This window comes from Mycteria americana, chromosome 20 (genome assembly GCF_035582795.1).
Source record: "Mycteria americana isolate JAX WOST 10 ecotype Jacksonville Zoo and Gardens chromosome 20, USCA_MyAme_1.0, whole genome shotgun sequence".
NCBI lineage: Eukaryota > Metazoa > Chordata > Aves > Ciconiiformes > Ciconiidae > Mycteria > Mycteria americana.
In genome coordinates this window covers 4,756,589-4,782,448 of record NC_134384.1, presented here as the reverse complement: position 1 = coordinate 4,782,448, position 25,860 = coordinate 4,756,589, and the positions used below count along the sequence as shown (strand labels likewise).

Sequence of the window (25,860 nt, the reverse complement as noted above, 5' to 3'; positions counted from 1 at the left end):
GGGGGGTGATGCTGACCTTGGCCACTGTGGGGGTGCAATTTGGGGTCTTATAAGGTGCCTGGTGAAATCGTCCCCTTAAGCTGACGCTTAAAAAGGCCCACGAAAGGCTCCGTGGGGGGAGCAAGGAGCGTGTGCAATAGTGGGGGGGCCCTGCAAGTGCTCCCCTTGAGGTGGCTCGGTGCTGGTGCCTCCCGGGCTGAGACCACCCGGCTTGCAGAGGTCCCCCTGCCCCCGCGGTGCAGAGCCCCTGCCCCGCCGTCCCCCCCCGCTTTGTTCCGCGGGGTACAATGGGACCCCCGCAACTGCGCTCCGCCACTGGCGTAAGCCGCCCCCCCGCCTTGCGCAAGATGGGCATTCTTCCCTCCCCAGCGTCTGCGCGCTTTGCGTAGAGCCGCTGTCAAAGCGGAGCCATGTGCGCGGCGGGCGCTGGGGGCCGGCGCTGCTCCGGCGCCTTTTGCGTAACTGCCAGGGCGCCCAGCACGCAGCCACCCGGCGGCTTACGAACCGCCGCCTTATTCTCGAAGGCGGCCTTGCGCTGCGCAGCTGGCGCAGAGGGCTCGCGTCGAGGCGGAGGGAGGAGGCGGAGGCGTGGTGGCGCCGTCTGCGCGGGGGGGAGCGATTCTGGAAGCCGGGCTGCGCCGTCTGCGTGGCGGGAGCGCCGTGAAGCGGCAGGGGGCAGCCGCCGCCTCCCCCGCCCGGCGGTTCTACGCCGTTTGCGTAGCGTGCCCCAAGATGGCGTCGCGGTCGTCGTCGTCGGCGGTGGCCGGAGCGCTGGCAGCGGCGGCGGAGCGGCTGGAAGTGAAGGGCGGGATGAGGCGGGCGAAAGGCGGCAGCGCGTAGCGGGCGGCTCCCGGCCTGCGGGAGACAGAGCGAGACCGAGAAAGAGACTGTCGCGGGCAGGCGCCCCCCCTCCGTCCCCCCCCCCCCCCCGTCCTTCCCCGCCCGCCCCTCGCGGGAGCCCCGGCGGGTCCTTCCCGGCGCCGCCACCCTGCCCGCCCCCGCCCTCTAGGCCGCGGGCTTCGCCGTCCTCCGGCCTGCCCCCCCCCCCCCCCGCCCCGGCCGTCCCCTCGGAGCGGAGGATGATGAAGCTCAAGTCCAACCAGACGCGCACCTACGACGGGGACGGCTACAAGAAGCGGGCGGCCTGCCTGTGCTTCCGCAGCGAGAGCGAGGAGGAGGTGAGGGCCGGGGGGCCGCGGCCGGCCGGGGCACGTCCCCCCCCCGGGGGCAGGGGTGGGGGCCGAGCCGGGTCCCGCCGGGGACCCCCGTGCAGCACGGGTGCGACTTGGTTGCAGGGGGATTTTTTTTTTCTAGGTGCCATTAAGCGTCGCTGGGAAAGTTGGTGTTTCTCCCCCGTCTTTATTTCTCTCTGCTAAAGATGAGAAAAATGCCCAGAATGAAATGCTGATGGGGTGGTGGAACAGTCTGGTAAGGAGTGTTGTGGCACGGGATGGGATTTGGCAGTTGAGTGGACCGACCACGCTGGCAGAACTTCAGTCCAGCACATCACATGAGATGGGAGAGGAAACCTGACCTTGGATTTATAAAAAGAAACTGGGATAAAAGGGGACTGATGGAGTGCCAGAAGTTGCTGTCCAGAGAGGCTTGGGAGGAAGTGGGAATTAAAGGTAGATTGGTTAGTTGAAGAACGGCTGTGTTGCTAAGTGGTTGTATTGTCCGTGAAGTTGAAAAGAGAAACTTTACTCAGACGTGCAGTTTTTCACTATTCCTTTTTTAATATCCTCTTAACGTGGGCTTGGGATACTCGGGACCAGCTAGGCTGCAGGTCTTTTTTTGCTTCTTCTGGAGTCAGGCATACTTCAGTTCATTTACTGGTTCCTGAGTGGCTGTGCTAAAGTCTTTGTTCTCCTGATTATCATATTTGTAGCTACAGGAAATCGGAAGGGAATGCAGACAGTTCACTGGAAGAAAGTAAATTAGCATACTGTTCAGTTATTATTTAACATGGTGAAGGAGGCTTGACGAACCCTTTGTAGCTGTGCTGTCATGGTGAAGAGTGTCAACATTTCGAGCATAAATGGTCTGAAATGAAAACAATATGTTTTGGTGAAGCGTTCATCATAGCTGGTCCTTCCCACTGACTTTCAGGGAATTTATGATACTTTGAACTAACTATGAAGAAGAATGTAATCGTATTGTGTAATGATACTGGGGCTAATCGGCATGGGTGGTTGAAGGCATCCGAGTTTCCTGATGCAATTTTACACAATTTGTGAAGCAAGTGTGGCAATTCTTCTCAAGAGTTAGGTTGGATTGACCATGTTGGATTATAGTATGGTTGAAGATAGAAAGGTAATTTTAACGGCTACCTGATGCAGTCAGCTTTTGACTGGTTGTTAGTCTTCATTTGCAACGCCTCGATTTGCAGCGTCATATGGGCTGCAGCCTCCCCCACGGCGGTGGTCTCTTACGTCTTCTGGCCAGTGGGAACTGGTGTCCAGAGCTCTTACGGTGTGGTGACACAAGGGTTTGTTAACATGGCAATTTCACAATGCTGACCCGAGATGGTTGAAGAAGGAAAAGTAAACTTGTTCTAGAGGCATGCGAACTTGTGACAAATTTCTTTCAGCGTAGGTTAAGCTGGTTAGGTTTGTTTAAGGGTGAGCTTTAAAGCCATTTTTATGTCAAAGTTGTGTCTGGGCTGTGGTTTGCAACAACTTCCAGTGGATTGAAAATCTCATTTAATTTAAACTGGTACAATTTCAGGCTTTACTTTCTAGGTAAGACCTAGAGCAGAACAATCTGTTTCCAGTTTCAAAGGCAGGAGTCGAGGTAGCTGTCTCCCTGGGCTAATTGTGCCTTGTCGTTTCCATGGGTCTGTTACGAAGGCTGCAGGTGAAGCTCTGGAACGCTTCTGTTGTGTATCAGGGCAATAGAGGTTCTCACGTGAGCATCGTTTTCTCACTTGAGCTTTGGTCACTGTTAGTCTTTGGCCTTGTCTCTGGTCTCCCCAGTAAAATCAGGTGGTATGTTGTACTGTTCTGTGACACATTCAGGAGCACTAATTGCTTTGTGAATGATGCAGCATGGGATGTAGATTGATTTCCTCAAGTACGTGCATGTGTGTGCTTTTTGGTAAGTGAGCCACAGAAATAGCGAAGCAATGAATTACAGTTTTGTTTTATTTCAAATTGGCCTCCTGAGGACATCGCACAGCCTTTCAAACACCGTATTTATTTATGGTATCTATGTATTTAACGCAGAGGTGAAACTGCATCCTGTGTTCTCATCTATGACACGTCTACTGCAATAGCCAGTCGTGAAGCGGGCTTTTTAAACAAATGCATTTAGGAAAGTTGTTATCAAGTCGCACCATACTACATCCATACCCACCAGAATGGACTCCTTTCACAGCTACTGCTCTTGATCTTAGCCAAAAGGCCTAGAAGCCATTTAAGTTACGCTTGTGTCCATTATTGAAATGAGCAAGCAGCAAACCTTGATTTTTATTAATTTCTCTTTCTAGTTATTTCTTAGGTTAATTCTCATTTGTTGGCGTTTATTTAAACTTTACTTTGAGAGAAGTCTACTTGTCTAATCTTATTGCTACTTGCACTTTTTTGATAACAAGAAAGGTGTTACCTGTATGCATTTAATTGTAGTTTAACACGTCTGTGAAAGATTTCTTCTTTTTCTTTTTCTCTTGGAGAATAATACATTTTTTTGGTGCAACTGAGATATTTTATTATTGATTACTTCTATTTAAATGGAAATTGAAGTTATTTAAAAGGCCTCTCCAGGGAGGGGGGGAAAAAACCAGAACCAAAGTATGTTAGTTAAAGATCTATTAGAAGCTTACTGTTTAAAAAGAAAAGGAAAAAAAAAAAAGCATGTTCTGGTAAATAATTTAAACGTACTGTATTAAAGTATTTTTTTCTAGGACTGGCTGTTCCTGATTACTGTTTCTTTTAAGCGCTTAGGAAATAGTAGATCTTAGCTCTCGCGTTTCTTCTTCATTTCCTGCTACGAATTTAAAAAAACAAGTTTTCTCCCTTTTTGAACCCCTAATTAGTTCCTGAATTAAACAATTTTGTCAATGAACAAGAAGAAATAAGAAAAGTTCTGTTTACGCTTACAGAGGAGGCAACTTTTTTCTTTTTAGGTGTTTACCCCCTAACTCTTCAGTTCATTGATTTAATTTTCTTTAAAATCTTAACAATCAACGGAGATTGCTAAAACAGCATGTCTTCGGTTAGGCATTACATTTGCAAATAAAGAGTCTTAATAATACTTACTTTGTTTCTTTTTTAGTTTTTAAGTGACTCATTTTTTCCTTATGCTGCTGGAGGTTGCACATTTTCTCTGTATTGCATTTGGAAGCTACTACTTTTGGACATGAAAGAAGCTCTGGAACGTTTTTGGAAGACCAAACATTGGCTGAAAAGATGTCTTTGTTACATATTCCTTTAAAAGCAGTACAGGGAGAATTCATTTAAACATGAATCTCAGATGGAGCAAAAAGTACGTTTCTTAATTGGGCTGTGTAGGAAAAAATCCATATCTGTGTTGTTTCATAAACAGTAAGCCACCGCAGAGCGATGTCTCTTTGGGCAGGAGGGAGAACAGGGGAATCAACAGGATTAATTCAAAGAGAGTGTGAACAGACTTCAAAGGACCTTTTGGCAACCGAACGCCAGGACTCTGCTATTTTCATCTTTTCAAATGGAGTAAACTCCCTTGATATTTGCTGCTGCTGCAAAAGTGGTGGAGGAGAGTGTGCAGATCAAGAGATCCCAAGTCTTGTGTTATCTCTGAAATCACTCATTTTATTGCTTGTGATGTCAGTGCCTCTCAATATTGCTATTACGGTGTTATTTTTAAATAACACAAGTATTTTTTGTGTAGACCAGCTGTTTCAATGAGGAAATGTTCCAGAAAATTTCTCTAATGTCTTACTATTACGAAGCAGATGGAATCCTGCTCAACGGCAGCATCTCTGTGTTATATTTTCACAGAAATAAAAAGGAACCATTTGGCTTTAAGTCCCACACTGGTGTAGCTACAGGTTTAAGCATGCCTGCATTGTATCTGGTGAAAGGACAAGCTGCTCATTAACAACTGGTATTTTTAAAGACTTTTTGAAGGAAATGCTTCGGAAAGAATAGGATCCAGGATTGGTCGTCTTTTCTTAATTGTGAATGAAGTCTAAATTGAGATGAGAAAACAGAACTTTCACACAGCGTCTGGTAAGCGCCCTGGCTCTGCAGCTCTATGAGCGCGCCAAGCCAGTACGGTCACCAAAAGCTACGTTTATGTAGCCCCACAACAGCCTCGGTTGGGGAAAGTAATTTGAATGCAAACTAACCTTTTTCTTCTTGCTTCTCTTGGGTCAGTTTTAAACCAAGCTGTGATGTAATACAGCAGTTCTCAAATTTTAACTGTAGACTACGTTGATGATCACACGGTGTTCCTGGGCCATCCTTTGTGCGTTTGCTTCAATATAAAAATAGTAATAGGTAAAAACACTTGGAGTACTTCACTGGGGGGTCATAAAGGGAGCCCAACATCATATGATCATTGTATGTTCCATGGAATATAGCCTCAGAATCTCTGTTCTGAGGGCTTGCCTTGACTCTGTTCCCTTCAGCTACATAAAAAGCTTGTGGTTGAAACCAAGTAAAGTTCTCCCTGTCTGTTGCTAGCACATTACTCCATCTCCAGTAGGATACAGGCCAGTTTAGAACTAGTTCTCTTGCTCGTGCTTCTCCTGTCCCTCTCTGCTATGCTTGTAGCTAGTTTTCTCCGAGAGCAAGAGTATAAACCTCTGCAAAACCTAGCTTTTCATCTTAAAAAGTGTTTTCTAGCCTTTTCATAAAGGCAGCTTTCATAAACGGTTTTCCAAGCAATTCCATGGTCTCTTGTACTTTCCCAAACTACAAAAGAATGAAAATTGTTAAATTTTCACTTAATTTACTGGAAGCTCTGTAAGCTGTTGTGAAACTGAAGAATTGAGTCTGTTTTGTTCTGCTGCAACTCAGGGAAAGTGATGAATATGGAAAGAGGAGAGAGCGTACGCCACCCCGAGAAGGACCCAACTGAGAAGGACCCAACAATGGTGGCCGCTGTCCCTTCTCCTCTGCATAACACTGCTCGGAAATCCCTTCCGTCTCGGATTCATTTATTGCCTGACCAGAGGCTGTAGCTGTTTTTCTTACCTTTCCTCACTTGTTGTGTGCCGTCCCTCCCTTTTTTTTTTTTTTTTTTTAAACTCATGATCAGTTCCCTGACTTGGTTCATCTCGGCACCCTTCAGACAAGCTACCGAAGCGTGGAGGCAGGTACAAGCAGTTGGGGGGTGTACCCAGCAGGGACTGCTGCCACAAGACCTAATCTTTCCATGGATGGTCTCTCAAGGTCTGGAAAAACCACTCTTTCCCTTCTCAGTCAAAGGAAAACAATCAGGTGCTTGGATTTTATCATTGTTTTTTTGAAATAAGAAAGATTATCCTGGTTTGCATCTGTGATGGGGTCGCCCTGAAAAATTGGATAGAACAAAATTAAGAAACTCTCAATTCTACCTTATGAATATTAAACATCAGTGTTCAGATGCTGTATATAATATCCAGCAACTGGGAAGCAGGGACTCAGTTTATTTAAACAGTAGTTCTTTTTCAGTCGAACTAGGAGACTGACTACACAGACTAGTCAAGGATCTTTCAAATTTTGTGCATATTTATATCAGAATTTGTGTCTCTCTAGCTGTCTTTGTTGTACAGCGGATAATGCACAGTAACTCTTCGTCCCCAGAAATTTCACGTTAACCTGTGAAATTCAGAAGGATACAATTACCTACTGGGTACTTTTTTTTTTTTTTAAGATGCTTCAGATGGTTTGAATGCTATTTGCATTTGTATTGACTTGGGTGGTTACTTTTCCTTGTGTAAATAGCATATATTGATGTTAGGCATAGAATTAACTACTTATATTTGAAAAGCTTCTCAAGAGTTTTCATGGCTGTAGGGTTTTTGCATGCTTTATTTTATGAATAGGACTTGTTAATCAAAACAGTAAGTGTATACATATGCAACTGCTGACATCCAGAGCCATTTAGTCTGTGTAAAGAGACCAAAATACTAAATTTCTTCCCTCCCCCAGCTTAGGAAAAAAAAAGGCTGTTTAAAAGCTAGCATTCCTTCTGGAAAAAGTCTGCCTGGACGAGTTGTGTTGTCTAAGTGCTGGGTGGTCAGCGAACTGGTTTTGACAGGCAGAAGTAGGTTATCGGTTTTGGGGTCTTTCACGGGGAGCGCCTCCTTATCAGCCCTTCGCTTCTGAAACAAGCGGCTCCTGGTTCAGGCGTTTCGGCTGTTTTCTCTGTCCTGTCCCTGCTGTGAAAGGCATATTGCCGATAATTTTTGTGGTTATCTAAAACACAATTTTTATGGAGGGAGAGGACTCCAGATTGTGCTCTTCTCCGGTAAGAGTAAGCAGTCACTCTAAAGTCACAAGAAAACTGTAGTAGCAGTAATATGACCCTTGGTATTTTGAAGCCAGAGTAGCAGTGCAGTATGTGCTGATTTATTATCGTTATTCTAAGAAGTAGCCTAAAACCCAATGGGATTTTCTTTATTTTTTCCTCTATGGTTATAGTACCGTAGGTGCGATCCAAATGCTTGAAATGACTTGAACTTCTTCCAGTTCACCTCTTACTCCTGTTTCAAGACTGGTGCTTTACTTTGTCAAGTTCTGTACCGCGAATGATTTCCCCTTCTAAATTTCTGTCATTAATTTCCTGCTTCCAGTTTCTAGGTACTGCTTTGTAGGTTAAATCACATTATGCCACGGAGCAAGGTGCATGCGCGAAAGTAACGCTTGTCTAAGGAAATGTATACTCTTGAGGAACAGTGAGGACATGCTGTAATGGTCAGGAGACGGGTTTTTTTGTGGCTTGCTGTGGGATTGTGTGTCGTCTTGTCTTAGCTCAAGACATTGCCATGTTTAAAGCCGGCTGTAGCCTTGCTGACCACAGGCTGTACTTGTTACTCCTAAGTGCTAACTTTGTAACGTGCCCTGAATAGCAAGAGCGTGGGGAAACCCTCCCGTAAGCCTTGGCGTGCGTGTTTAGACCATCCTGCGTTAGTATTTTGGCAAAACACGTGTTTTGTTGTAGTGTAATTGAGGCCGTGTTTCTGCTGGTTAAATTAGAGTAATTTTTGCATGGCTTTGCTAACTACAGTGTCTCTTTTCCCCTCCTGCTCCTCTTGAGCTCGGTTTGTCAGCGTATGCTGTTCTTAGTGTTTCAAGGTGGTTTGATGTGGTCGAATCGAGATCCCAGTTTTGTCAGATATAAAAGCATTAAGTACAGTAACAATAATATATTGGGATTGTGAGAACATTTGTTAACTTTGGGTAAAGCATAAAAAGTCTTTATTATGCTGGACACAGAACTGCACCGGCTACAATATCCTGCCTGGTCATAGGGCAAATCGGAGAGTCACTAGGACCGCTAAGCTCCAAACTCCTGAATACAGAGACTCTTATTAAATAGAAACTTTCAAACAAAGACAGATTGTACAGGCAAAAATCATTGAAGTCAGCCATCTTCTCCACCAGTCTCACTACAGCGTGTTGTGAGACATGTTATTTTCTTGCGGTCTATGTTCTGATAAATAATGCTGAAGTGTGAAATGCGTTTAAATGTGGGGAGGTTTGTGCTTTAGTCACTATGCAAAATACATGATTTTGTGGCTTAATACTGATAGAAACATGAAAGAAAGTGCAGAGGCTCTTTCAGTAGCCAGTAGCTATAGATCGGCTTCTGGCAGCAGAATGCTGGTTGGGCCAAACCCCATGTATTTAACATTTTGTCTGCTGTTTCTTACTAAGTCTGCCAGCTTGATTGTCCTTAGGCTGGCGCGTGTGGGTAGGACTGTCTTTTCCTGGAAGCCTGGGAGGTTCGCAGCTCATTTGCTATTAACGTTGTAGCCTAGCTTCTCATAACGCTGTAGCCCTTTTCGTCTTTGCTGTAATGCTTCTATGGAGCCTCTTTCTAGGAATCGTGTTCCTGACAGTGTAGCTACTCTTGTTTTATTTATGGGGGGGGTGTGGTGGTGGTGGTTGTTTAAATCCACCATAGCATGAAAGAACCTGGGAATCCCTCAATCTCTGTTCTGTTAACTGAGAGTTAATTCTCTGCCTTATTTTGGTTGCCCAGTTTTTGCTTTGCAGAGCACTGTTGGGGGGGGGGGGGGGGGGGAGAAAAAGAAACAGAAAAAAATCCCTGATGTGAATACAACAGAATTGTATGTAATTAGCTTGTTTTAAGGTCAGCATTGTGTATCAGGGACTCCCAGATTTATCCTGGTGACAAACTCTTTTCCCCTTTTCCCATGGAGCTCCCAGCTCCGCGTGTGGTGGTCCAGGCAGCCTTAGATGTCTCGGCATGTTTCCTGTCTCCTCCGGGGGAAAGTTGGTAGGCAGCTCTAGATTTTTTTTTGTTTTTTTGTTTGTTCAATTGCATGTTGCTTTGAAGGTCGCTTACCATGAGGGCTACAACCTAGCACTGTTTAGGAGCCCCTGCTGTAGACTTCAAACTTTGCTTATTTTTCTAACCTCTCTCTTATTTCATTGATTGTGTGTGAGAACTACTTCAGGGCTGCCTTGTGCATTGCCAAAGAGCCTTGCATTGCTCATTTCCCTGCTTTGAAATGACATAATTGTCTTTCAAATCCTGGAAAACAGAACTTGGCCGTGTGATGTGATACCTGCAAATGGTTTTCCAAAAAGACCACAAGACTTGGCTCTCAAATCTGCCCCCAAAATCCCTAGTAGGCCAAGAGTCTCAGTTGCCATCTTAAACACAGCTGCCTGGCAGGAATAGAATGGAAATGTCAACCTTCCTTTGCGTTTTGGCCTGATTAAAAAGAAAAATAAAATAGATAAGTCATTTTTGGTATACTTGTTTGACTGTTTTGATGAAAATATCTTCTTTAGTATATATTCAAATGAGTGTTTTTATGTAATAAAGAAGTTAATGAACAAAAATTTAGGTGTCGAGGACATGGGAGCTACCAAGTGGTCCTTTAAAAAAAACCAACCTGTACTTGTTATTTTATAGAATTCAGTTGTATTGGAAAATGTTCGGTCTAATTGAGCATTTTTCGTCATGCTGTGTTGTAAAATGAAGGTATAGTTGCCATCCTCTGTCCTGGCTTTTTGGCGTAAGTTAGCCTTATGCTATACCACATGTTTGTTCTGAAACTTAGAAAAGAATTCTGACCCTGTTATGGCAGAAATACAAACTATTACATCTCTCTTCTGCAACCTGCTCAGCCGGGATCTTTGCTTCACCAGGTATTTTATGTTCACCCATCCAGCTATCGGGGGAAAAGGTTTGTGCTGCGGAACGTATTGCTTATCTTGGAAACAGCATTTGGGCTGTTCCGCCCAAATATTAATGGTTTTCAGAGAGAGGTTGTTTTTCAGCAGATCTCATTTTACTGGCTTTGGGGCAGTTTGTAAAATGATGAATGATCAATGATTTTTGAATGATGCTGCCTTGTGAAAATATGGATTTGGGTTATAACGGCCTTTTTACTTGATCCTTTTGAATGGGTTGCATGTATTGGGACACAGGACTTTCTCAGATGTGTGGGTTTTAAAAACAACACAACAGTGTCTCACCCTCATTTTGAACTAGGCCCCTTTGTTTTGGGAGAGCTCATTGGTAGCAATATCCTGTTTAAAGTTGTTTTAAAAGAATGACCTTGTAGGGCATGTTTCCTGCTCTCTCTTGATGGGATTTCCTTTTTATTAAACAGGAAATAGTCTGATTACATAAAAGTGTGAGAATGACAGGTTTTTCCTTCCCAGCGAGGGTTGTTCATGTTAATTCTATTCAGAAAACTCTCAACTGCCAGAGCAGCTGAAGTTAATTTACTTGGCCTAAAACTGTTGTTTACACCTAAAAGTTCCTACTAGTGTGTTGCTGAAGCATTGTCTTAGCAATGCGAAGTCCAGCAGGCTTTCCTGTAGAAGTCTTTGTACAGGGATTTTCTTAGCAGATACTTTTTCTCACAAGTGGAAGGTTGCAGGAGTTCAATGGCATGAAGCGTGCTGCGCGGAGCATTCGAAGATCTGTTTCTGCAGCTTTTTTTAACCTTTTTTTTTTTTTTTTTTTTTCCTTTGAGCTGGGACTCTGAATTGCACTCGGAAACGACAAAGATGACGCTTCCTTACCTGGCAAAAAACCGTATACTTGAAACGTCTGTTACTTTTCTTTTAACTTTGTCCTCAGAATCACCTGCTGACCTCAAGTTAGGGATTTCAGTCCAAGCTCTTCTATGTACAGTACTGGTAATGAGTCAGGACAAAGTAAAAGTCCTGTAACGTAATAGGAAAAGGTACCGGGATAAGAGGCACAGGCCAGCGAGTGCGTTGTGTGCTGGCCTTGCAGTGGCCAAATACTGGCAAGCCAGCGGTGGTTGCTGGTGACGGCCTTGCAGTCCCAGCCCACGGTACCTGGCTGCCGTCCTGAGCCTTGAAGGCTCAGAGGATGAACGAAGTTTACATTCCCTATTTAGGCATGGCTTACTGATCGTGTTTTATATGGATTGGATGCTTGGGGGAAAGGAATTCTGTCTTCCTCCTGAAGAAGGCCAAACATCACGGGATGTTATATGTAAATGCTGTCGCTTTGCAACCTAAGCCACAAGACAGCTAAGGTAGTATAAGCATCTCCACTAGGAAACTGCAGAATTAAGGTAGCCCATTCAGCTTAATTCATTTCTAGTATGCATTGTAATTGCCTTAATTCAGTAGACAGATTGGGGAGTGCTCGGGGATTTAAATGGCGTTGTTTGATAAACGATGTTGCTTCATGTATTGCAGGATTGAGATGTGGGTTCTGACTGAAGCAGGAAGAGGAGGCTTTGAGATGTTACTATTGGTGGGATCCACAGAAAATTGCTGATTAGAGGAGTGCTGACACTTGAGAACACCGAGTTTAGTTCCAGACTTAGGAAAGGTTAGACCAGCAGTCGCTAAAACATTTGTTGTGACCCCTCTTCAGTTTCTGCCTTAAGCTTTGGTACTCCTGGTTTGAGAGCCAGTGTTTGGACCCCTACAACTGATACTTGTCTCCTCGCCCCGGCATGTTTTAGTCTGTTGACCACCCTCTTTTCTCTGCACTGAGCAGACGTGGTCTGGGTGGCCCTGGAAAACAAAAAATTGCTTTGCAGGGTGGTCGGTTGGCAGACGACAATTTTCAAAAGATAAAAGAACTGGGAAACCCTGGAAATCTGACACTTGTTTTTGTTTCAGAAGTTCAATTTTGAATTCTGTAGGTAGGTTTCCTCTTGATAATTAGTGCAAATCTTTTCATATCCTACTGGTAAATCAACATTTACACAGTAAAGCCTGGGATTTTAATGTCTCGCGCAGTTTAACTTTGAAATGTCTGATTGAAACTGTTACAGCTGGCCTGTAACCTAATTGGACTGGTATGTTGGAAAGTTTCTGGAGCAAGTCGCTTTGGCTCTAAGCTTTGTGCCAGTGAAATGATGAAGTATAGCATGATGACTCTAATGAACAAGCTTTGTTTAGAGAGCTGAAAAACAGTATTAGTTTTTAGTTTCCATCTCTGCTGATGGATGTATTGCAAGTAGGTTTAATAAGCACAGTGTCTCGGTATTCTTTGGGAAAATTTTTAGCCAGTTGAGATTGTTATTTAGCTTTTTGTTTCCAGAAGATGGCAAAACAAAAACTGAACTTGTACCAGAACAGAATTACACTGGAATAAAATGTGTTTCAAGAAAAACTGCCACAAAGCATGCTTATGAAAGATTACTCCTGTGAAAATGGATGAACATGGTTGAACCATTTTCCTAATTCAAAAAAGTTTGTCCTTCTATGCAGCCTTTTCCTAGGGTTTTTAAGTGGTTTAAGGTAGGCTTATATTTTGCTTATATCTCACTGAACAACCTTATCTAAACCAAAAGTAACCAAGTGCCGACTCCAGGGCTGAACTCTTTGGTGCTTGCTGCATAAGAAGAGGCAGACAGGGAAGTTGAAAACCTTTAAAACAATTGCACATAAGTACTGTAATGGGCAGTTACCCGACTTGTATATGTCATTAGTGTAACTGCAGAGGCAGACAAGGCCAAAGGTACCGATAAAGTTAAATCAAGCTACTTCTGCAAAGAGTGAAGGTGCTGAGCAGCTTCTGTGCCATATGATGTTGTTGCATGACACGTATCCCAAGCTGTCAAGGCTACGTTGTGACTTTGCGTACAGCAGTGAACTCTTACAGTGTAAGTATTGTGATGCTGTATCAAATAGCAAATCGTTGTTTTGGTATGCAGAAGCATAATTTATTCTGCGACACATCGGAGCGGTGAGAAGGTAATGGCTGAAATAATTTGCAGTGTTGGAGTGCCTTGGTGTCACTGATAATGTAGTTTGCACAGCTATCTGAAAGGGGCTAAGGAAATTGTCTTGGAAAAAAGTGGAGTATTTTCAAGGATTTGCATTGGATTGGTCGTGTTTGGAGGTGTGAGAAATGCAAAGACAACTTCTCTTCAGCTGGGCTCTGAGAAGGAGCGTTGCCTTGAGTTTATACATCAGCTGTGCTCTGCTCTCCGCAGGTGCTGCTGGTTAGCAGTAGTCGTCATCCTGATCGATGGATTGTCCCTGGGGGTGGCATGGAGCCCGAAGAGGAGCCCAACGTGGCCGCTGTGCGAGAAGTCTGTGAAGAGGTGAGTGTTTGACAAGAATGGGAGCTCCTGGAGCTTCGCTGCTGATTGTCAGCCAAGGCTTTGTGAATTTGTTTTCATCACTCTTGCTTGTTTTCCTTAAGGTGAAGAGGAATCTCTTCACCTTGGGTCATGGGTGATATCCCCATCACATGTGGGAGGGAAACAGGAGTCCTGAAGAAAGATAGCATAGGAATGTAATTAAGGCTCTCAGTCAGAATGAACTTTTCCTCGCCTGATACCTTTGACTGAAAATAGAGAAAATTAAGCTATAGTAAATTCAATACATATGATGATACTCTCTTTTTTGTTTTCTCTGTATGAAGAACAGTTTCTTAAGAGAACTTCAAAAATGAGCTGTGCTTTTGTGGAGCTATCTAATACTTGGGTAGAAGGTACAAATAAGACCTTATGAGCTACTAAAGACACTCCAAATATGGGGACCTCAGTATGTTTTGGTCTAGTACATATTTTGAGTTTTATGTGAATAAGAGAAATTGAGAGAGTTATAAACAACAATTCCCAATGTGTTCATGTTTTTGTTGGTGGGGTTTTTTTTTTTACTTGAAGCTATTTCAGAAAGGAGATCGAACACAGATTGATGACCTGTATGGAGAAGGCATATTTTTCTCTTAAAGCTGGAAGAACAATTTTATTCTTCATAAAGAATGTAAAGACAGCAAATGGCAGTTGACTACATCATATGTAAAAGATGCCTTTAGAATTCACTTCTGAATACTATCAAATTGGAGAGATGCTTGGATTCAGAAACGATTAAATAATTATATGTGGATGACCAAGTAGGTTCACAGTTATATAAGGCAGGATTAAAAATGCTTTCAAGAGGGTTATAAATCTTTGTGCTACAGAACAGAAATCAAGAGCTAATTGATGGGACTTGGGAGGAAGCTTCTCCAGTAGTTGCTTTATTTAATTGTCTGGTATATGAAGGTTTTTCTCCGAAGTATTTGGAAGTACCTGCTACTGTGTAACAAAATGCTGAATATTTGGGCCTTTGGACTAATCTAATGTGGCAGTTCCCGAGTTGTGTGTTTCTCTTTGGATGTTTTTATAATCTAGAAATTTATCAGAAAGATATGAAAGATTATACAGTCAAAGTTTATTTTTTCAAGTGTCTTTAGGTCCCTCTATTACTGGGGATTGCTGCTTGCAAATTTTGTTTCCAGCTTGTAGTACAGCTCCTGCTTTTTTAGTAACTCGGCAATCTTTCAAACACATTCCAAGCCAAAGTGAGCTTAACCATAACAATAGAAATATTTCTAGCTGCAGACTCCTGCTTTACAACCCAATAGTTATTAATAATTATTTGATACAGAAGTCAAGGGTTCATTCGGGAGATGAGAGACTTCGCCTTTCAAATCCTTAAAATAAATCTGTATCGACCCTCCCTTCCTCGGGCAGCGCAGCGCCTTGGAAGAGTCGCTCTCTTTCCGTGACAGCTCGGTGGCTGAAAGGGAGCCTTGGCATGGGCTCAGTCTGCAGTGAAGAAACTGGTTTGGGCTGGCTGAGATAATCCCCTCTCGCTCAGCTGGTGTTCCCTCGCTCACGTGGACCGGTGCCGAATGAGAATGTAATTCAAACTGTGGCAGCCTGGCAGGGTTGAGTCATTCCCAGCGAAGCACCTATCTGCTTGAATGCCGCTCGACAAACAGTAAACATCAAGAGCTCCAAAAGCAGCAGGATTACCCCAGCAGCTAACCTCCACGACACCTAGTAGCGTGTGATGTGAATGCAGGGTGGGAATCTGAAATGGAGCTATCAGATGCTGTTACGATAAAGGCTTTCCTGCGAGCCGTCTGCAGAAGAGCAGTCTGTGATGTGTATAAAATTACTTGAGCGCTTCTGCAGCTAATGATGAGGCTAGCTGACACGGGTGGAGAACGTAGGCGAGCTTTTAGGTGTGCAAGGCCTTCCTCAAATAGGTTTGTGTTCCAGTACGCTGCTTACGATCCTCAGACAAAATTATAACGTACATCAACTGTCTTAAGCTCAGGGAGCTGTTTACTGTAAAATGTTGCTGGGGAATGTGCGTGCGGGAGGGGAATGTTTGTTATATTACAGCTGTAACGCTGTAAAGGACTTGTGCACCCAAGTTTCCCAGCTTGTGCTGTTGATTTGGCAGAGGAGGTGTTTTAGGAGACTGCCGGGCAACTGGTGTGCGTGCTAGCTGGTAATCCTTGTTCATCCTTTCATGTGAAACTAGGCTTTTTCAGGTAGGTTGTAGCTGAGGCTGATTTCTGAGTAGGTTTGATGTCTTTGCTCCTCTCCTGGGACAGGCAGGTCTGTCACTCGCAGGGAAACGAGAGGTTAGCTGAGCAGGTAGAGTCAGCTGCTTGTGTTGGGAGAGGAAGAATCCAGTTTCCTCTGCGTCGATGAACACAAAGTAATTTTTATCCTAAAAGAAGGTGGTTTGCTGGTCAAAGTTATGGAAGAAATTTGTGGACTTTCTTTTGCTGACTTTGGTATGCCTTTTTCTTTTTAATGAGAGACAGTTGGAAGAGCTGGAAGGACTCATTACCCTTTCAGTTGCTTGTGGTCTTTGAAGATGACAATAGGCTGGTTTTTCTCAATTCATTCTTTTTTGCATGGTATGCATTTTCTTTTGAAAATACGCTTCCCTAAACTAAGATTTTTTAACTTCTGCAGTCACTGTTTTAATTTTACCGCATATGTGTTTGAGTTTATCCATGTTATTGCTGGAATAATTGTCGTATAAAGAAATCTAATTTTTCCCTCTTTCTGATTTTCAAAATTTTAGAAGACTCTTCTGAAAATGACATGTCAATTCTGAGTGAAACCTGTGATCCCTCTGTTCCAGTTTGAGTTAGAAGTCCTTGTCCTAGTTTGAGATAGTCCTTATCTATATTAATCTGTAGCAGCAGAAGTATTAAAGTAGACAGGTACCAACACTTGTCATGCTTACTGTTGTCTGCATAAAATTTGAAGTGACTTGAGTTCTTGGGCATTGTTTTTAGGCAAAGTAGCAATAGACAAGCACGCTAGCTCTGAATGAGAGCAGCCTTTTCAGAATAAAACTACTTATTTCTGACAGATTGTTGAAAATGATGTAGTCGGTCTTAAACAGCTATAAACTCCAGGTACGTTCTAAGGTTCACCTTCTAGAAAAATGATGTGCCCTTCTAAAGCAGTCATTAGCGCCAAGGTAGTGTAGTTTTGCTTCTTCATTCTTGGATTTTTTTGCTGTTGCATTCTCTCCCCAAAATTAATTTTGTGCTAGGGATAAGGGTTTTTTATAGGTGTGAGCAACTGGTGAAGAACATGTTTTAGAAATAGATGCCTTAAATTAAACTTATTATAGAGTGACTTTGAAAAAAGCCTCCACACTCATCTGTTAAACCCAAAGGCATTTCATTTTGCACTTACAGCATCTTTCACATCCTGACCTTTAAATACTTAGTAAATGTCAAGTTCTGTAAAATTACGGGAGTGTTAGTCATGCTTTCTTCATGGGAATCAAAAGCCACATAAGTTGTGCTTGATCTGTGATCAAACAGGCAATTGATGCCAATATAAAAAATACTCCATTGTGATAGTACTTTGATCTGGTTGCTAGACCTCTTTTTTTTTTTTTTTCTTTTCTCCTCTTAAACATGTTTTATAAATAATCCTTTCTGTTTCATGTATTTTGTTAGTGATTTGGAATATGAATATTGATATATTTTAGTGCTAAAGTAAGATGATTTCTTTTTTGAATACTGCAAGGACCATGGATGAATGACTGAGATGATGGCGTTGAAGTCCTCCTAGATTTAGTAATATTCAGTGCAAATAGGGGACGAAGTTCACTACTCTCTGTTACCCTGTGTACTCAAACTTCATAAAAATGAGTGCAACGTCTTAACGTTCTTTGCTCTGTCATGGTATTTCATTTCTATTTCACAAACGTAAAAACGTATATTGGTTGTAATGCAGTAAAGAATGAGATGAATAAGTATAACTCTCTCTGAGACACAGTAGAGACAGCAAGAAAATTTGCCTAGCAGGTCTGTAATTGGTGTCTTTAGAACTTGTCTAAGCTAGCAGTCTTTATGGGTGTGATTTACTACCTTCAGTACTTGCAAGTATTAGAGCAAAGAGTTGGGTGTTTTACCACAGTCCTCTTGCCCAGCAGTAATCTGTAGTAGATGCAGGCTTTGAGCCTAATAGAGCAAAGTAAAATAGCTGAAATTCCAACCCACATTTTCCTTAGCTCAGATGGAAGGAAATAAAAGCTGTCCCTAGGAACAGATGGTGTTGCTGCAGGCTGCTTTTTGCATCTGACCCGAACTTATTTTCAGCTTTGAAACCTGAACCTGCTGTTCTTGGATGTCTTCAGTAATTTTTCTTTATTAAAACAAGTTGTTCCATGAGCAGTAGAACTAGTAAAGCTTCATTTCCTCCAGATTTTTGTTCCTTGTCCTGAACGCCCAGCCCACCCCTCTGGGCTTGTGGCAGCGGTTTGAAGTCGTGTGCTGTTTTGGGGCAGCTGGCTGTTGCTGTGACATTGATGCACTCTTGCTAGATCTGTCTTTTCCTCCAGTGAGGACTACCTCAGACATTGAAAACTGATTTGGATCTGCAGAGCGGTGAAAAAGAAGCTCATTTTGCAAGCTCTGTTTGTCCTCCTTTATAGCTGAGTGTGCCTCTTCCTGGGGAATACTGGTGTTTGATTGATCTGCTTTATCTTCACACCTGCAGATGGAACAGTTGGTGCTGGTGCTCTCCTACCCCTTGTTGATAGGTTTAATAGCGTCCTCCTAGGACGTGCATGTATTCTGAGGATTGCAGCACTTCTAATGCTTGGTGGGGGAACATGTGCCGAAATACATTGTGCTGTCTCTGCCAGACACTGACTGTTGTGGCCCATGAGGGCGGAGGATTCTCAGTCCACTTACTACCGAGGAGAAAATTCCTGAGTCATCTGGTGCAAATTAAGATTTAGATCCAGCTTCAATCCTGGATGAGCCTGTGACTGTGCTTTTAACTTTCCAAGAAAATGCTCATTGTCCTCCAGTGAAGATGAGTCGGGAGGGTGCTGAGGGGTTGGCCCATAGCAAAGCAAGAGGTATGGAGCTTGCCCAGAGAGGAGCCTGGCAGTTTTGTTGCTTGTTATCTAGCTTGCCTTATTAGTGGGAACAGCTATAGATTATTTTCTCGGGTGTCTTGAGCGACTTTTATGTTAGAAACTTATGTGAGACTGTGAATTCCACTTCCACATTTGTTTGTTCCATTACATGAAATACGTGATTGGGCAGAGACTATGACTTTCCTATTTGTGTGTGAATTAAGTGCTTTATCAAAAATAGGTGTATAAGAATCCAGTCGGTCTGTGTTAGATGCCCTATATGTTGTCTTTAAAATCCACTATACCAGTAAAGCAGCATGGGAGTGCCATTGGTCTCCAGGATGTAATGGTTGATGTGCTTTGCAGTCTTTGGTAAGGACTCTCTGTATAAAATCAGCCCAATATTTGTTTGAATCAAACCATTAATTTATGTCACCATTTACTACTACACGTGGTAAATTCATACGTGAAGAAAACCTTAGCACTTTTTTGAGTTGTCTAATGATAATTCAACATGATTTTCCTACAGCGTGTGTTTGTCTTGGCATCGCTTTTTGTGCCTTTTTGGGTGAATAAGTCTAGGCAGAATGGAGAAGGATGATCTTAGTTTGCAGGCAGAGAGTTATTTCTGTCGCGCCTCTGTTTAAGCAGAACAGAGAGGCGGGCTCCTCACCTGCCTGTATTGCTTCAAGCACAGTGTTGGAGCTGGGGATAAACTGCTTGGGAGGCTGGTTGTGCAGTATTCATGCTTAGTTTCCAGGCTGGCTAGTTGCCTGGAGATAAATTTGTTTCTAGTCAGGCTTCAGAGTTTGCTAAACCATCACAACAACATCCCTGGCTTTTGATTCAGGGCCTCTGCAGGTGAGTAAGGAGAGCAGAAACTCAATCGCCTTCTCCAGGAAGAAGTGAAGAAAATTGCCTTAAGGCAGTTATTTACCTGAAACACTTGATTACTCTTCACCTTTTAATATATTTATGATGTATGTAGTGAAGGTGGAAGCCTTGTGTTGCTCTCTGTGTTATTGCTCACCGATTGATGTGGTTGCTTATCTAAAAAAAAAAAAAAAAAGCCCACCGTTTGAGGCTGCTGAAGGAGTTCTTTGAATGAAACTCATTTGAAGTATTTGCCTTCCAGTACACTTCTGAGAACGATTAGTCCAGGTTAGCAGCAACAGTTTTGCAGATGAGGTAAAATCACTCATCCGCAAAGGTCAAAACCAGTTATCTGTCCTAGCCGCACTGGTGTGTGCATACACGCGTACATTGACCTTCATGGAATTGCTATTTGACTCCAGAAATAGCCTTGTGGTTAATAGTCAGTGGTCCACCTATGGCTGAGCAGAATGTCAGAAATACTGATGAGACAATAAATTTTGCATCCAAAAACAACATAAAAGATTCCGTTGAAAAGCTCCTTCCTAGAAGTAGAGGTCAGGGAGCATGTTACAGAAAGAATTATAGATTTCTGTGAATGCTTGTAGTAGGGAGAGCTACAAATCCTTTTCTCTTGGGGCAGTTCGACCATCAGCTGCTGTTAGAAGCAATAGTGAGGTGTGCTCTGGCTGTGTTTGGTATCTGTGTGTGTTCGTTTAGTAGGCGGGGAACTTAACTAGCAAAAGCTTTTAATTAGTAAAAATTCTTTCTTTCTAAAAGCATATGACTGTATAGCAACTGGTTAGTAGCTGAACAAGCGGGAAACGGTGTACCTCAGCTGCTCAGGACAGAGAATTTGTCTTATCATTAAATATTTAGTTGTCCTCACCCGAACATCTCTTCCTTTTTTTACAAAAAAGCCTGCCATAATCAGATCTATAGATCTTGTCTGCAAGAGCAGAGGCACTATATTCCTGAACCGTTAAGGATGTGTTCCAGCTGCCAGAGACGGCAGCCGAATTTACCTTCCAGACGTGGCTGGGTTGTGTGCCAGATTGTGTGTGTTGTTTCAGACCAATTAAGTCATGGAGCAAAATCTCATCTTGTCTGTAGCACTTGAGTACCGAGCATTTACAGTCGTAAAAAGAAGGGAATGTAAATTATTGGGGGGGGGGGGGGGGGGGGAAGGGGAGGGGGGGTCTGGGGGCAGGAGAGTGGGGTGGCATTTTGCATTCATGCGTGATGCAAGCCCCAGAGAGCAGAGGCGAGAGACAGCGCTTTGAGAAAGTGACTGAGCCACAGCGGTGAGTGGATGTATAAAAAGTGACAGCGCATGAGATAAAGTGGGTAGATCCTCAGTAGTATTCAAACGGAAGACAAAACTGTTGCTTAGATCTTCCCTTGATTTGTGTCTGTGCTTGATTCAAAAATCTTCTTTTAATGCGCATCTGCGTTTTGTGTTAAATCAAAAATAGTCTTGTTCCTGTTGCGGAGGCCACATTACAACATTGAAAGTATTTTATGTTTATATTAGCTTGCTTCAAATGTATGCAGGACATCCCTGAAGTATCTGGTAGGTGTCACGTTGCTTTGATGGTGTAAGTGGATGTCTTATACATACTTTAAAGTTATTTTCTTAAACTATAATTTTAAAGAGGTAAAACTGCTAAACCCCAAAGCAAATTTTATCCATGTGTAGACTAAAATAACCTTTAGAGGAGATTCTGGTCATTCAGGGTATATTGGTATGCAATTAGTAACTCATCAAATAATTTTTTTTTCCTCCAGATTGAATCCAAAATGGTTTGAATACAGGAAAAGAAGAAACAATTCCTGGGAATGCATGCATGCTTAGAGCTCATGATACATTTGTCTCATTTATCTTGTGACCATCTTGTTTTCAGATTAACAGAATTTTACAGCATTTGCTTCCTGTTCTGAAGGATCTGCTCCTGCACAACAAATAAGGAAATAAGTACCGACCTGTTGTTAAAGCATGGTTTTTTCTCTTTGAACTTTTCGTAGGCTGGAGTGAAAGGGACGCTAGGAAGATTAGTGGGAATTTTTGAGGTAAGTTTCAAGACATTGAGGCTGTGAAATTCTGATGCAAAAAATTGCCTTGGAGTAAAAATAACTTTCTAGTTTGTTCTGAAGTAAAATAGATAACTTGTTTGAAGGAAAACTTAAAACTCCCCATTTAAATAAAAATGCATGCTGATCCTTTCAGTGATATTGATCATCTGCAGTTGGCACTTCAGTTGAAACCGTGAGCGATAAGCCAGGAATATTCTCAGTGCTTTCATACCTTTCTTGCTGCCAAAAAATGCCACCCACCAGCTGGGGAGCAGTGCTTCTCCTTTGTTCTTTAGCACCTGCCAGCACCCATTGCCAAACTGGCCCCTGCAACGCGGTGAAGCGTGTGCGCTCCTATTAGGAGTGTGGTAGCACCTGATGAGTACTAGTGAGATGCGTAGTCAGCAGGGACCAGGCACAGCTCTCTTTACAGTTGTGTTTTCACTATTTCACAGTTTGTGAAATAGATAAAAATCTTTTCCTGTGTCTGTTTTTTTTTTTTAATACTGCCTTACGGATTAGGAACTAGACTTTTTGGCTCCAATCCCTATTAATACTTTCAGACCTCTCATTTAAAACACAATTTTTAATAGCTAAGAACGAGCTATAATGTGAGGGAAATGGCACATAAGGTACCGCAGCATCGTAGTGAGGCAGCATGCGACTTGTAGTCGCCACGCGCCCACCTGCCTTTTCTCCCTTGATAGCTTTGTGTTATTCTGTTCCCCTTGCCTTCTAGAATCGGGACAGGAAACACAGGACATATGTTTACGTACTTATCGTCACAGAAGTGTTGGAAGACTGGGAGGACTCTGTCAATATTGGTAAGCTCTTTGCGCTCGCTAGCATTAACTGGTTTGATGCAGACAAAACGCGTCAGCTTAGCATCCCTCTGGGAGCTGGAATCCTTGTGACAGCGGTCGAGAAAAGTTGCAATGGTGTGTCCTTTGGTGGCTCGGGAAAAAAAAATGTGGTCAAATTGATGCTTTTGTAACCTCTGTGGCCCAAGAGAAGTTAATTCAGCTGTACAGCTGCCTCTACGGAAATTTTGTATTTAATTCTTGCACTTCAAGATACTATGCAAAGAGCATGAAGAACTGTCCTTTCTAAGACAAGAAGAATGTGTATGTGGGCAGTGTGGATTAATCATTACCCATTCTCTTTTGAAATCTTTGAGTTTAAATTGGATTCCTAAATGAAAATGAACCTGTTGTTCCACACGAGGTTTGTCGATAGCACTGTAGCACCTGTAACTTATAGAATCATCTAGGTTGGAAAAGACCTTTAAGATTATCGAGTCCAGCCGTAAACCTGACTTTCCTCAGGCTGTGTAGGGAAGAGGTTTTATGGAAAGAGTAAGAAATGAGTGCTATCAAGTAAAACTGAGTTCACTTCCAAATTGATGGAAATTGGGTGGTGATTGGTGTGTGTCTTTGTGGATTGTCTTCAAATGAGTATCTGACTTAAATAGAAATTACAGAAATAGCAAAATAAATGTGGGGTTTTTTTGAATTTGAATTTTTTGAAATGCAAGACCGGTTTGATTGGTTAGTAGGTGTACTGCCCTAAACAGATACTTGTCACGGGGATAGAGGAGCCTGCGATGTGGTGTTTGGAGTAGGTGGCCCTCGACATCAGAGAATACTGAGAGAAAATTTCCCACTGTCTTTTGAACGGATGCTTTGCTACACAGTGAAATTATTCTTGCAGCATTAGTGCATGTGATAATGACTGAAAGCTAATCAACAGCAAAGTTTAAGCATAGAAAGGATGACATTGTTTTGTTGCATCTACTGATTTTTCTTTCTGCCCACAGGAAGGAAAAGGGAATGGTTTAAGATAGAAGATGCCATAAAAGTTCTGCAGTATCATAAACCAGTGCAGGCCTCGTATTTTGAAACCTTGAGGCAAGGTTGTTTGGCAAACAACGGCACTCCTGTCATGACCACGACGTACTCTGAGAGCTCCATGTCTGACATCAGATGACTGAAGACGTACTTATGAGAGAAATTTTGAAAAATAGACTGAAACATGGATTTCCCTCCCCCCTCCCCTTTTTCACATGCCTCCTCTATCAAACAAGGCATGGGCAGCAGCCTGTGGCAGAGCAAGTGTTGAGAGTGCTGCAATTTAGTGCAAGGTGGGATTTTTTTTTGTTGGCTTTTTTTGCTTTTTTGGATATGTATTTTGTAAAATACATTTTGTGCATGAAGTGCCCCTTTCCCGTTACACCTCTTCCATGGCCTGGCGAGCAAGGCTGCCGGTTTCGCCTCTGCCTTGTGTTCTGAAGTGTCCCGTTTGTGTCATCCCAGCCATAGCCACTTCTTTTTTTTTTTTTTTTTTTTTTTTAATTAAAAGACTTCAAATGTGAGATCAGCTCTTTAAGTCTTAGTCTGTACTGTAAGGTGCTGTTCAGGCCTGTGTGGTGGTCACTTTCAGCGCTTATGTATAAACTTTTTTTTAGATGGAGAATCTAACATTTTAATTTTGCGGGAATTTTTTTAATCCTGGTCTGCTTCTGAAAAGAAGGGTTCATAATTAATCTGTTTGCCTTTTGTTCTGTTTTTTAAAAATACACATTCTGTGACAGTGCTAGTGGCTGGGCCAGTTTACTCCCCATTCAGTATCTCCCGATTTAGTGCAGTGACACTTGAAGTTGAGGGCAGAGTTTTGATCGCCTGCAGACATCCCTGCTGCTCCGTTGCTTCTCCTACAGCTTCCGCCAATGTTTCTGCATTTACATCAAAATGAAACAAAAAGGAGTTGGTCTTTTAACACTTGGCCAAAAATAAATAGCCTCAGAAACGCTACGATAGAAACTGAAATTCATTGTCTGTGGTAGGAATCAGGGATTCAAAGTGGGGTCAAAGTCTGACAAACTGGAGCGTCAATCACCAATGCTGTTCTGCTGATCCTGCTGCGTTCTGCTGATGTCTCTTCTTGTCCACATGCCTTATACCGTGCTGAACTGGATACTTGTAATTTGTGCTAAAGCATCGGATTGTACTTACTGAGTGTTACTGCACGAACCCTCGGTTGGATAACCACGCGTGTCCCTGAAAAGAAGTCCTGGGGGAAAAAATTCAGGTGTTCAATCTCTTGTCCTGTGGTTCTGCAGCACTTGCAATTGCACCATGGAGCATGCTCAAAACATTTAACTCTCCCTCTGTGAAAGGTACAGCTGACTCCCGAGCAGAATTGCTAGTTGGAGAAGTACACCCTTCAATAGGATAGTTCCCCTGATGCATTGGCACACTTCACATTATTTTTTGTTGTTGTTTTTATCGATGTAAGTTTCATGCTGTCTTGATTTGCCAACAGTGTTGTCTAGTTGGGAAATAAAATGGGAAGGGTCGGGGCTGGGGGGTGGGTTGGGACAGGTACAAGTTTTGGGAGGGGCATTAATTAATCCCTGGCTTGGGACAAGAAGTAGTTGCTGAATTCAGTAACTTCTCCTTTGTCAGAGCATAGCCAAGATGTGAAATTAAATCTGCAGTACTCTTCTTTTTTTTTTTTTTTTTTTTTTCCTTTCCCTTCCCTCCCCCCCCGCCTTTATTTAACAAAAAATATTCTAATAAATACTCACTGTTCCAGAGTTTTCTCTCTTCCCGGGAAGCGCTTACAATATGAAAATCTGATCGAAATATCCATGGAGCCTGGGACAAGGGGCAATGGTATCCTTGCTGGTTTGGCAAGAAGCTGTTCATTTTAAGATCCTATTCTGTTCCTTTACTTGTTCTCCTTGCTTTCATCAGTCTGGAGTAGCAAGGCCAAAAGCAGTGCCAGTGATTGCTAACATGAAAAACCACGCATAAGAAAAAGCTGAGAGGCATTATTCAAGAAGTAGCTTGAAACCGAGCATCTGGAATTGAGCCTAAATTACACCAGTTCAGTTCACTTCAACTTAGAGACGAATGTACAATACTTTCCTACTCTGTGCTGATCGGCCTGAACCAAACTCTCAAAAGGGCTTGAATATTGTATCTGGAAGTGTACAAGAAATTCAGACAGTCCGCGGTTACCGAGCCGTGAGTGGCACCTAACACAGCCATCTACTGCCTTCAACTGAGTTTGTCTTTACTGTACAGATTAGTATGTTGAAAATGCTTTGCAACAAAAC

At 42.8% G+C, this 25,860-nt stretch overlaps 1 protein-coding gene across 2 annotated transcripts; it reads left to right on the top strand.

Annotated features, from left to right (window-relative positions):
• Nucleotides 1-576: 576 nt before the first annotated feature.
• NUDT3 (nudix hydrolase 3) lies at nt 577-25,335 on the top strand. Of its 2 annotated transcripts, XM_075521966.1 has the most exons (6): nt 577-1,178; nt 1,315-1,428; nt 13,601-13,711; nt 21,693-21,737; nt 22,480-22,564; nt 23,557-25,335. In XM_075521966.1, exons 1-6 carry the CDS (start codon nt 1,080-1,082, stop codon nt 23,724-23,726), a joined length of 624 nt encoding a protein of 207 aa, XP_075378081.1. In that variant the 5' UTR covers nt 577-1,079; the 3' UTR covers nt 23,727-25,335. The 2 variants fall into 2 exon arrangements, with proteins under 2 accessions (XP_075378081.1, XP_075378082.1); XM_075521967.1 differs by lacking the exon at nt 1,315-1,428 and having other exon boundaries at nt 629-1,178.
• The last annotated feature ends 525 nt before the right edge of the window (nt 25,336-25,860 follow it).